At 36.2% G+C, this 13106-nt stretch overlaps 1 protein-coding gene across 6 annotated transcripts in view; it reads right to left on the bottom strand.

Moving 5' to 3' along the window:
- Positions 1-13106, bottom strand: part of RAPGEF6 (Rap guanine nucleotide exchange factor 6) — a 221816-nt gene that overhangs the window by 136421 nt on the left and 72289 nt on the right. For all 6 annotated transcript variants that reach the window (XM_082837180.1, XM_082837181.1, XM_082837182.1 and 3 more), the window contains one exon: positions 2155-2298. In XM_082837180.1, coding sequence (XP_082693306.1) covers positions 2155-2298 — 144 coding nt within the window. The remainder of the gene's footprint in view (positions 1-2154; positions 2299-13106) is intronic.

Raw genomic sequence — 13106 nt, 5'->3', positions numbered from 1 at the left:
GGAGAAAAAAGACCTGCATGCAGAAAACTATATGATACTGATAAAAGAAATTAAAGATGATACAAACAGATGGAGAGATATAACATGTTCTTGGTTTGGAGGAATCAACATTGTGAAAAGGACTATACTACCCAAAGCAATCTACAGATTCAATGCAATCCCTATCAAACTACCAATGGCATTTTTCACAGTACTAGAACAAAAAATTTTAGTTTGTATGGAAACACAAAAGACCCCGAGTAGCCAAAGCAATCTTGAGAATGAAAAATGGAGCTGGAGGAATCAGGCTCCCGGACTTGACTATACTACAAAGCTACAGTAATCAAGACAGTATGGCACTGGCACAAAAACAGAAATATAGATCAATGGAACAGGATAGAAATCCCAGAGATAAACCCATGCACATATGATTGCCTTATCTTCGATAAAGGATGCATGAATATACAATGGAGAAAAGACAGCCTTTTCAATAAGTGGTGCTGGGAAAACTGGACAGCTACATGTAAAAGAATGAAATCAGAACACTCCCTAACATCATACACAAAAATAAACTCAAAATGGATTAAAGGCCTAACCGTAAGGCCAGACACTCTAAAACTCTTAGAGGAACACAGAGGCAAAACACTCTATGACATAAATCACAGCAAGATTCTTTTTGACCCACCTCCTAGAGAAATGGAAATAAAAACAAAAATAAACAAATGGGACCTAATGAAACTTAAAAGCTTTTGCACAGAAAAGGAAAACATAAGACGAAAAGACCCTCAGAATGGGAGAAAATATTTGCAAATGAAGCAACTGACAAAGGATTAATCTCCAAAATTTACAAGCAGCTCAATATCAAAAAAACAAACAACCCAATCTAAAAATGGGCAGAAGATCTAAAGAGACATTTCTCCAAAGAAGATATACAGATTGCCAACAAACACATGAAAGGATGCTCAACATCACTAATCATTAGAGAAATGCAAATCAAAACTAAATGAGGTATCACCTCACACCAGTCAGAATGGCCATCATCAAAAAATCTACAAACAATAAATGCCGTAGAGGGTGTGGAGAGAAGGGAACCCTCTTGCACTGTTGGTGGAATATAAATTGATACAGTCACTATGGAGAACAGTACGGAGGTTCCTTAAAACACTAAGAATAGAACTACCATATGACCCAACAATTCCACTACTGGGCATACACCCTGAGAAAACCATAATTCAAAAAGAGTCGTGTACCACAATGTTCACTGCAGCTCTATTTACAATGGCCAGGTCATGGAAGCAACCTAAGTGTCCATCAACAGATGAATGGATAAAGAAGATGTGGCACATATGTACAATGGAATATTACTCAGCCATAAAAAGAAACAAAATTGAGGCATTGGGGCTTCCCTGGTGGCGCAGTGGTTGAGAGTCCGCCTGCCGATGCAGGGGACGTGGGTTCGTGCCCCGGTCTGGGAAGATCCCACATGCAACGGAGTGGCTAGGCCCGTGAGCCATGGCTGCTGAGCCTGCATGTCCAGAACCTGTGCTCCGCAACGTGAGAAGCCACAACAGTGAGAGGCCCACGTACCGCAAAAAAAAAAAAAAAAGAAATAGAATTGAGTCATTTGTAGTGAGGTGGATGGACCTAGAGTCTTATACAGAGTGAAGTAAGTCAGAAAAAGAAAAACAAATACTGTATGCTAACACATATATATGGAATGTTAAAAAAAAAAAGGTTCTGAAGAACCTAGGGGTAGGACAGGAATAAAGACACAGACGTACAGAATGGACTTGAAGACACGGTGAGGGGGAAGGGTATGCTGGGATGAAGTGAGAGAGTGGCATGGACATATATACAACACCAAATGTAAAACAGATAGCTAGTGAGAAGCGGCCACATAGCACAGGGAGATCAACTCAGTGCTTTGTGACCACCTAGAGGGGTGGGATAAAGCAGAAGGGTGGGATAAAGCAGATGGGAGGGAGAATCAAGAGGGAGGAGATACGGGGATATAAGTATATGTATAGCTGATTTACTTTGTTATAAAGCAGAAACTAACACCTCGCTGTAAAGCAATTACACTCTAATAAAGATGTTAAAATATATATATATGTAAATTAAGTATACTGCATATGAACTAAGAAATACCCATGAAATGTTCCTAAATATACTCACAGAAAGATAGCTGTTAATGTCCACATCATCAGTAATAGTTTGACGTTCTCCTTTACAGTTAATTTTCCGAAACCTTCGTCGAGACTGTCTGGCAGGAATTTCTCTTTGTAGAATACTATCTTCATTATCTTTGGAATTCTCTACCTGAAACACATGTTTGCATTCCTGATTAAACATCCAATTTTTCCATATTACTGACAGTCTATGAAGTTTTAACAGGCGCATAAGGCTTCATTTACTACTTGCACGAAACTGCCTGAAGGAAACAGTCTGTATAGGACAATGCTCATGACTTCAAAAAGACTAAAGGTGACGTTATTATAAAGATCTGGAGACCACAGTTTCCTTCCAGGAAATAGTCCCTCTTGCTCACATAAACATACATCCTCTAAGTAAAGTCATTTACCAGAAATGAAGGCTGTTAACTACACCTACACATTCAATAATTACAACTTCCGAGTTAGTCTAATTACAAACTGCCTGATTATACACATATTTTATTTAGCAAACAATCATGGTTATGACTTCAGTGAATTCCTAAACAGTGAAACAAAAATGTTTTATGCATTATTCTTTGATGTCCATCTTAATGTGTGAAAATAGTCAAGAATAAATAAGGCTGGCATCTTCTAACGAAGAAGGGGAAACTAACATTTATTGAGGGCTTATAATAGGACAGCATGGATATATATTATACTATTTAGTTTACACAACAGCCCTGTAATCAGGTATTACTATTTCTAGTTTATACGTGAACAAAGTAAAATCCAAAAAGATCAGCGACTTTTCAGTCTCACAACAGTGATACTTATTAAAGGTGACCTGGCATACAGGCCTGTTTCCAAGACTTACGCTACTGATACAAGACTGCATTGCCAGGGGAGGTGGGGAGCGGGAGGAAAGAAATAGGTGAGGGAGATTAACAGGTACAAACTTCCAGCTGTAAAATAAATGAGTCATAGATATGAAATATACATCATGAGGAATATAGTCAATAGTTATATAATATCAGTATCTTTGTATGATGACAGATGGTAAATGGACTTATTGTGGTGATCATTTTGAAATGTACAGAAATACCAAATCACTACTTTGGGTAAAAGGAACTAACATAGTGTTCTGGGTCAATTATAGTTCAAAAACAAAGAAACTTATAGAAAAAGAGACCAGATTTATGGTTCCCAGAGGTGGGGGCTGAGGGGAGCAGGAATTGGATGAAGGCAGTCAGAAGGTACAAACTTCCAGTTATAAGACAAATAAGTACTAGGGATGTAATGTCAACATGATAAATATAATTAACAATGTCATATGTTATATATGAAAGTTGTTAAGAGAGCAAATCCTAAGCGTTCTCATCACAAGAAAAATAAGTTTTTTCTATTTCTTTAATTTTCTATCTATATGAGATGATTGTTGGTCACTAAACTTACTGTGATTTATCACTTCACGATGTATGTAAGTCAAACCATTATGCCTTAAACTGATACAGTGCTGTATGTAAATTATATCTCAGTAAAACTAGAAAAAAAAAGGACTACCTTTCCCATCTAATGACAGAGTATAGCATAATTTTTAGAAATTACTTTTACAAAGGAATATTGACATGCTCTAAAGTAGAGTTTATAATTAACCTCATATCCAATAAATAACAAATGGTAATTTCAGCTTTTTCCCTCAACTACTTTTCCTGCTAATGTCATATCTCTTGCTGATATCAAAAATTTCCTAGTCATCCAAGTATGAAATTCCAACATTTCCAATTCCCCTGCTTGTCTTCCATATCTTACCTTCAATCATTTCTTAGAACCTGTCAAATCTTTGTTTAGAAATCCCTTTCACAATGCCTTTTCTTTCATTCCCATTACCACCATTCTTTATTCAAGTCTTAATCACTTCAGTCCTGAACTTGCTGCTTCTGTCATGTTCCTCTCCAATTCCATCCGGCATGGTCAGATAAATCATCATTATGTCAGGTCTCCTGTTCAAAATGCTACAATGGACCTCTAATGGTTACCAAATAAATTTTAAACTATTATATTTGATATTCCAAGTCATATATGCTCCATTCCCAAAATATTTTTATCACTTTATCTTATACATGGAAGCCTGGAAAAACTGCTCCCGTATCCTCCTCCCCACAAAAAATCCTCTCACATAAAAGCTCTAATGAGATATGCACAATTTCCTGATGATTTCTCAGAAAGAGGTGATGTCTAAGCTGTTCTGTAGGTTTGAGAGTTCAAGAGTAAGTGGCAGCCAAGTCAATGTGACTATTCATGGGTCCCTATACATAAATAACTTACATTCTGCTAAGTAACTTTACTTATTTATTCAATTTCTGTTATCCTATCCATGTTATCTTCATATGCTGAAACACTACCAATCATTTAAGACACATCTCAACTGCCATCTCTTCCGTAACCACAAGAGACATTCCTTTTAACTGCTTTACTGTGTGCACACAACCTGGACTTCTCATAAACAGGACTGCCTTCAGGCCTTTACATACATATGCGTTATTTCTGCCTAAAAGCCCATGCCTCCTTTGCTAACATCTCAGCATCCTACACATACCTCATGACCCAGTTCAAACAACCCTACCTCTGCCTCAAGAGGTAGGTGCTACCCCTTCTATAGCACTAAGCATACTGGCCATAATTATTAGATAAGCCTACCTCACTACAAGCTACCTAGTATAGGAAGTGCATTGTATTTACATTCATCTTTGTCCACTTATTCAAAACATTTGCCAAAGTGGGCATTACATTAAATTCTTTCTTTCTCCCCAAATGTCTTAAGCCCTTGGATGTATGTATAAGATACTCAAGAAATATACAGGCAGGCAGAATAAGTTACTGAATACTACTCTTCTGAAAAGTAAAATCCAGAAGAGACAGGGGCTTGATTTCCAACTTAAAACTACAGAATTTTGTATAGGTAGCAAATACATGTTACCTCCTTGAGATTCAATTTCCTTTTCTAAAAATGGGAGAACCATTGTATTTTCTAAATCACTATACTAGGCCAAGTACCAGAAACTATTACTTATGTCCTTTAAGGCTCACAACATAGCTACTCTTTCTGTATTAACGGATGGTGCAGAGTCTCATAAAACTTAAGTATTTCACAGAAGTGTGTGAGTAACAATTCAAAAACCAAGTGTGGGGACTTCCCTGGTGGTCCAGTGGCTAAGACTCTGCACTCTCAAAGCAGGGGGCCCAGGTTCAATCCTTGGTTGGGGAACTAGATCCCGCATGCAAGCCGCAACTAAAGATCCCACATGCTGCAACAAAGATCCCACCTGCCACAACTAAGACCCAGTGCAGCCAAAAATAAATAAATGAATGAATGAATATTTAAAAAAACACCAAGTGTGACTAAGAAGTTCATCTCCTTCATACTGCCCTATCCCACAGGATGAACTAGATTATTTACTTTAGGTAAAATTCCAGTATCATATCCATATTCTTAGATCCTTCAACAGCTACCATTTATTGAGCAAAAGCAGAAATTTAAACAATAAATGTTTTTCAAAATGGAAACAGTAGTAAATTAAATTTAGGAAAGGAGTTTCTAGCCTTAAAAATGTGGGGAAAAGTACCAAATGAAAGGAAAAACCAAACAATGGAAAAAGGATTAAGCACCCTTAGTAAAGCTCCCGCTGATTACAACTGAAATGTGAGTTTTAAAAATAAAAACTCATAAACACATACTGAAATGGCAGAAAAATAAGGAATCCAAATGCAAAGAAAGAAGTGAAAACAAAATGCCAGGAAGTAGGCTAGCAACAAAGCCCCAATCTAGCAGATGATTTCTCAACTTTAGAGACAAGACTTTCCACTTTGATGGTTGTAGGGAACGAGAGAGAGAGGAAATAAAATAGAGAATCCAACAAAGGCAGGGAATCCAAAGGAGACTTACTCATTCCAAAGAGCTACACCCTCACTGCAAGCTTTAAGCCCATCCTGCAGAAGGGAGAGGAAGAAAACTTGCTTAGCACTGAGAAAAGGACTGCTGGGGGTGGAGGGAATTCAAAATAGAAGTCATCCTTCATGCAGGTCTGTAGTTTTAATTCATAGTACCTTAAGCACATAAAAAAATTTAAAGAAGTTCAGGACTAAAAACATACATGCAACTGGCAAAAACAAATCTAAAACCTCTCTGGTAAGAATGCAACTTTAACCCAAACCTCAAGGAATTCCCACACCCAAAGTTCAACACATATGAAGTCATGTACAAATATACAAAAAAAAAAAAAAAAACCCAAAACAAAAAACAAAAAACCCCAACAACAACAAAACCCAATCACAAGAGACATAATGAGCAATAATGGACAGAAAAACGGTAGCAGAATCACACCTGCAAGTATACCAATATTGGAAGTATCAGAAAATATAAAGCTATAAAAAAAAAAAACTTTAAACAAAAAGAAACTTGAAAATGAGCCAGAGATTATAAATAGCAACCAAACAGGTAAGGATTCACCAGGACCAAAAAAAAAAAATCCTCCCCAAGTGCCCTCCCTCCCCACTGCCAAGCTAGCAAATAGACAGTAACAAGAAAGAGCCATCTACCTTCGAAAGAGGGATGAGAACATGGAAATATATCCTGTCTGAAACACAAGAGCACAGAGAAGGCCTAAAACTGAGGGTGGAACAGGAACACTTAGAAAAATCTTCCAAAAAACCAGTCCCACCCCTAAGCACAAAGTAACACTAGAGGAATTTGATGGTGCACTGAAGCTAACAATAACAACAACAAAAACCCAAACCTAACTCAATTCTAGCAGAAGAGGTGTGTTCATCTCCAGGCCTAAACACTGTCTATCCTCTGTCTTTATTGCTCTACATACAGTATCTAGTATCAAATACAAAATAACGACGCACATAAAAATGAAAGGATTAGAAAAAAAACCCAATCCACTGCCAAGAGCCAAAGCAATCAACAGAGCAATCCCTGAAAATTAAGAGATGACCCAGATGAATATCACACAGAATTTAAAACAACTATAATATGGTAATGGTCCAGTGGAAAAGGTAGACAATATAACTAGACAGATGGAGCAGACATAAGAAAAGTATTACAGTAAAGTGAAAATGTCAGAAACAAAAAACATGGTACTAAAGATGAAGAATGCCTTTGATGAGCTCATCAGTAGACTGGATACAATCAAGTTAAGAATCAATGAACTTAAACATAGGTCAACAGAAATTACCCAAAATGAAAGAGGGGCAGGGAGAGAGGAAGAGAGAGAAAGTAAAAAAGAAAAATGAAGGAATTAAATGGTGTATTAAGATATAACTAAAAAGAGCATTAGTGAAGTGGGAAAACAGAGCTAAAAAAAATAAGAGTATGTACCACAAAGTCAGGATAAGATGAAAAACAAGAAAAAAATCTTAAGAAATATAGAGAATAGGACTTCCCTGGTGGTGTACTGGTTAAGAATCCGCCTGCCAATGCAGGGGACATGGGTTCGAGCCCTGGTCTGGGAAGATTCCACATGCCTTGGAGCAACTAAGCCCACGTGCCCCAACTACTGAGACTGCGCTCTAGAGCCCGCAAGCCACAACTACTGAATCCCACGTGCCTAGAGCCCACGCTCCGCAACGAGAAGCCACCGCAATGAGAGGCCCATGTACCACAATGAAGAGTAGCCCCACTCACCACAACTAGAGAAAGTCGACGCGCAGCAACGAAGACCCAACACAGCCCCCCAAAATAAAATAAATAAATTTATTACGAAAAAAGAAATATAGAGAATAAGCTGAAAATATTTAACATATATTTAAACAAAGTTCAAGAAAATTATAATAGAAAAATGAAGACAATGTCCAAAGAGAAAATGAGATTTTTTTAGTTAAAAAAAAAAAAGACAGCCCAAAGCTCTCCAACAAATCCAAATCAGGATACTTAAAAACTACAACTACAAATCCACACAGAAAAGATAAACAGAAGACTTTCAACGCAGCCAGAAGGAAACGATAGATCAGCTATAAAGGAAGGGCATTAAATTAATAACTGACTTCTCAAAAAACAACAGATGCCACAAAACAGAATGTAATGACTGCTGAGAAAAAAAAGGATTTTTCTCCTAAAATTGCATTCATAGCAAAACAATCCTTAAGAATAATACAAAATAAAGCTAGTTTCAGGCAAAATTAAGAAAAAGAACAATACACCCAGTTGAAATGTTTACCAACAAAATCCCTTTATTAAAGAAAAATTTAAAGAGTGTGCCTCAGATATAACACAAATGGTCCCATAAGTAAGGTCTCAAATCCAAGAAATAACTAAAAGCAAAGAAATGCTAAATACATGGTTAAATCTGAGCAAATAACAACTGTATAAAATAATAAAGTAAGACAAAATTTGTGGAATAAGTAAGTAGAACTAAAATACTGGTCAACAGCAATTACATTTGGATGTAGTGGCCAGCATTAAACTTTTATCAACTTTACTACTTATTAACTTGTGTTACTTTTAAGTAACCTGGAATTAGCAAGAAAAGAATAGACCAAATACAGTATCTAAGGAAGTACTGGGGGAGGGAGTTGAGAGTGGAAAAAAAGAACTTACTATATTATATAGAGAGAGTAAAAAGTACAAGAGGAAAAAAAAGTAGAGTATATACAAAGCACATAAAAGTAAATCCAAAAAGTAAAAGTAAATCCAAACCTGTCAGAAACCACAAAGAATGTAAACGGAAGAATCTTCTCAGGTTAAAAAAAAATCTTATACCAAATGCAGAAAAAGAGTTCGTTAACAGCCTCCAAGTACTGAGGCCCACAGAATCCAGATACAAAGATGACAAAAGAGTACTAGAAATTAAATTACGAGCTAACATCTCACTAAGAAATAATGAATGCAAGAATACTAAACTCAATTATCAAATTAAGCCTAGAAACTCAGAAAAATATAACAAATAACTCAGGCTGAGCATTTACTGGGAATGTAAGGGTAGTTTAATATTATAAAAATCTATAAATATAAATCAAATTAAGAAACCAAAGGAGAAAAGGGCACAGATCTCTGTAACAAAGGCAGAAAAAGTTTTTAATCAATTTCAGTAACCTTTCCTGATAAAAAATTTTAACACTACTTTTTGATACTCAAGATACCGTTTTAAGTTATGAACTTCTGAGAGACTCCCAATAGTTTTTTGATATTTCTTTGCTTTCTGACACAAGAAATCCTAGTCTAATACATTTCCTGCTCCACATGTGATGTAAGCTATTATTTTATGGAGGCTTATATCGTTTTAGTGGGGAAATACTATTTACTCACCATCTGGGCTCTTATAAACACTAGTAATCACTAAAACTACTTTTTTGTTGCTGCTTTTGCAATGAATAGCCCTAAGAAATACATTTTTTTCATAAAGTGAACCAACTTGGGAAATATTTTTAAGACAAATGCTGACATATTCTATTCAAATTTTGCACTAGAGTTTTACTTAGTATCTTTATTTTGTACAACTCTTTTTCTTTTATATTGGGGAAAAATGATTCCTAATGACAATAATATATACATATATTAACTACATTACATTAATTATAATCATTGTAAAATAAATTTAATTACATCCCATTAAATTAAATGTATCTTAATAACAAAAAATTTCTCTTTCTACACTTAGGTTATCTATACACATGTATGTTATATATACATATATAATAGCTTTAACAGTATCAACATTACCACCAACATCCTGATACTACATAATCGGTTCCTAATGATTTATGTATATAAGATTATATATTTAAGTATATATTATCATCACATAAGTTACAAACATGTAAGTATATGTAATGTGTCTCCACACACACACACACATCTACATAAAACTTTTTAAATACTGTCATTACTACTAAAAATGAAACTACTAACCCTTTCTGTCCTCATGAGATACTCCATTAAAAATGCAAAGACAAAATATTGCCTTTTAAAGTCACCAGAGGGCTCCCCCGGTGGCGCGGTGGTTAAGAATCTGCCTGCCAATGCAGGGAACATGGATTCGATCCCTGGTCCAGCAAGATCCCACATGCCGCGAAGCAACTAAGCTCATGCGCCACAACTACTGAGCCTGCACTCTAGAGCCTGAGAGCCACAATTACTGAGCCATGAGCCACAACTACTGAAGCCCGCACACCTAGAGCCTGTACTCCACAACAAGAGAAGCCACCACACTGCAACGAAGACCCAACGCAGCCAAAAATAAATAAATAAAAACTTTAAAAAAACAAATGTTCTTAAAGTCACCAGAAATAAAAACTCCTGGGAATTAAACCAACAATTTTTTTTTTGGTACGCGGTCCTCTCACTGTTGTGGCCTCTCCCGTAGTGGAGCACAGGCTCCGGACGCGCATGCTCAGCGGCCATGGCTCACGGGCGGCCATGGCTCACGGGCCCAGCCGCTCCGCGGCACGTGGGATCTTCCCGGACTGGGGCACAAACCCGTGTCCCCTGCATCGGCAGGCGGACTCAACCACTGCGCCACCAGGGAAGCCCCTAAACCAACAATTTTACATATAATAAATTCACTTTTTTTAAAGAGATATTTTTCTCCTTTTTGAATTATTTTAAGTATTTAAAAACTTTACTTGGCTCCACTAAGCAGCTCATCTTTCTCAGGTCTTTTCGGGCTCTTCTTGATTTTTTACTGTTCCAAATGTATTAGGCACAAAACAACCACCATCCTGATGGTATTTTTCATTGGACTCTCATTAAATTCACAAGATAATCTAAGGAAAATGAATACCTTTATGATGATGACTCCTTAGTTGAGAACATGGTATCTCATTTTTTGTTCAAGCTGCATTTTATATTTTTGCAGAGCATTTAAAAACAATGTCTTCGCAAATTTGTTAAGTTTATGCTAAAGTATTTTACGTAGTTACTGTAAATATATTCTCTTATATGACATTTATTTAGGTCACAGGTCAATTTCTTGATCTCCACAGAAAATCTGCTGGGATTTTCATGGGGATTACACTTAATTTTTCATCAATTTGGAGACAATTTACATCTTAAAAATATTGATTCTTTCAACTGATCTAGAGCTGAGGAAGAGTTCAAAAATTTTTTATGGTTTTCTGTGTAGGGAGTCTCCTATAACTTTTGTTAGATTTATTCTGATGTATATGGATGTTTTTGACATTTATAAATGGTTTTCTTACTAAATTCTATTTTTCTAACATTTTGTTGCTCATAAATATAAATACAATTGATTTCTGTATATGAACAAGTACTGAGTGACCCTGCTGAAATGATTTCTTATTAATTCGAAAAGTTCACATGTAGTTATTTATGGATTTTCTATATGCAAATCACGTCATTTGTGACAGTTTTATATTTTCATTTCTAATCTATCTTTTTCCCCTTGCCTAAATGCACTATATATGACTTTTTAGACATTGGGTTTGGAGTGAGCTTTGACATATTCCCTAATGCCAGGAAAAGGTTTTCAATGTTTATTGTAAGGTTTGTGCAGATACCTTTAATAAGATTATGAAAGTTTCCCGCTTTTTCTAGCTTGCTAAAAGTTTTAAAAATCCTCATGAATGGGTTTTGAGTATTATCAAATGCTTTTTTTTGTATCTATAGAGATGATCATTTGACTAATTTCTCTAATTATATTAATATAATGAATCAGGGCTTCCCTGGTGGCGCAGTGGTTGAGAGTCCGCCTGCCAATGCAGGGGATACGGGTTTGATCCTTGGTCTGGGAGGATCCCACATGCCGCAAAGCTACTGAGCCCGTGTGCCACAGCTGCTGAGCCTGTGCTCTGGAGCCCGGAGGCCATGGCTGCTGAGCCCACGTGCCACAACTGCTGAAGCCTGCACGCCTAGAGCCTGTGCTCCCGCAGCGAGAGAGGCCACCGCAATGAGAAGCCCGCGCACTGCAACGAAGAGTAGCCCCCCGCGCGCCACAACTAGAGAAAGCCCACGCGCAGCAGGGAAGACCCAACACAGCCAAAAATAAATAAATAAATTTATATAAAAAAATATATATATACGATGAATCATACTGATTTTCAAATACTAAAACAATCTTGCAACTATGGAAATAAATTCAACTTTGTCATGATATTTTATCCTATTTATGTGTCACTCGGATTTGATTTCCTAATATTTGAAGATTTTAAAATCTATTTTCATTTAAAAAATGACCTGTAATACTGCTTTTGGGTAATATCCTTGTTACGTTTTGCTCTCAAAATTAAACTGGGCTCTTACACAATGTTATATGTCACTAGTATCTCAATTAAAAAAAAAATTAAACTGGTCTCATTAAGGGAACATATTCAATTTTTTTCTGTTTCCAGTTAGACTTTATGTATTTCTTCTTTAAATGTTTGGAAAAATTCACCAGTGAAACCATGTGGGTCTGAATTTCTAAATGGAAGTTCTGTAATTACAGGTTCACTTTCTTTCTATATATTGGATTATGCAGATTTTCTGTTTGTGTGAGGGTGTGTGCCAGTTTTGGTAGGCTGTGTATTTCAAGGAATTTGACTCTCTAAAATCTCAAACTTATTTAAAATTTTCATAATATCCTTTCTTTTGTTACTTTTTTTAAAGTTCATTAGATCCATAAAGTACTGTATCCTTTCTCACTACTGACACTGGTTATGTAGTATGTTTCATTCTTGATTATTTTTGGCAGGGATTTATCAATTATATTATCCTTTTCTGAGAACAAACTTTTGCCTTTGCTGATTCTTAAGTTTGCTTGACATGCCACTGATTTTTATATTTATCTTTATTATTGCTTGGCTTCTAATTTCTGTTGGTATAGTTTGCTGCTTTCTAATTTCCTGACGTGGATACTTAACTCATCTAATGTCAGCCTTTCATTCTAACAGCATTAAGGCTTAAATTGCTCAGCAAGAAAGGCTTAAAATGAATTTCATGTTTTGATATGCCACCTTCATTCAGTTCAAAATATTTTC

This window comes from Leucopleurus acutus (genome assembly GCF_964270905.1).
Source record: "Leucopleurus acutus genome assembly, chromosome: 3".
NCBI lineage: Eukaryota > Metazoa > Chordata > Mammalia > Artiodactyla > Delphinidae > Leucopleurus > Leucopleurus acutus.
This window is presented reverse-complemented; position numbering and strand designations above follow the sequence as displayed.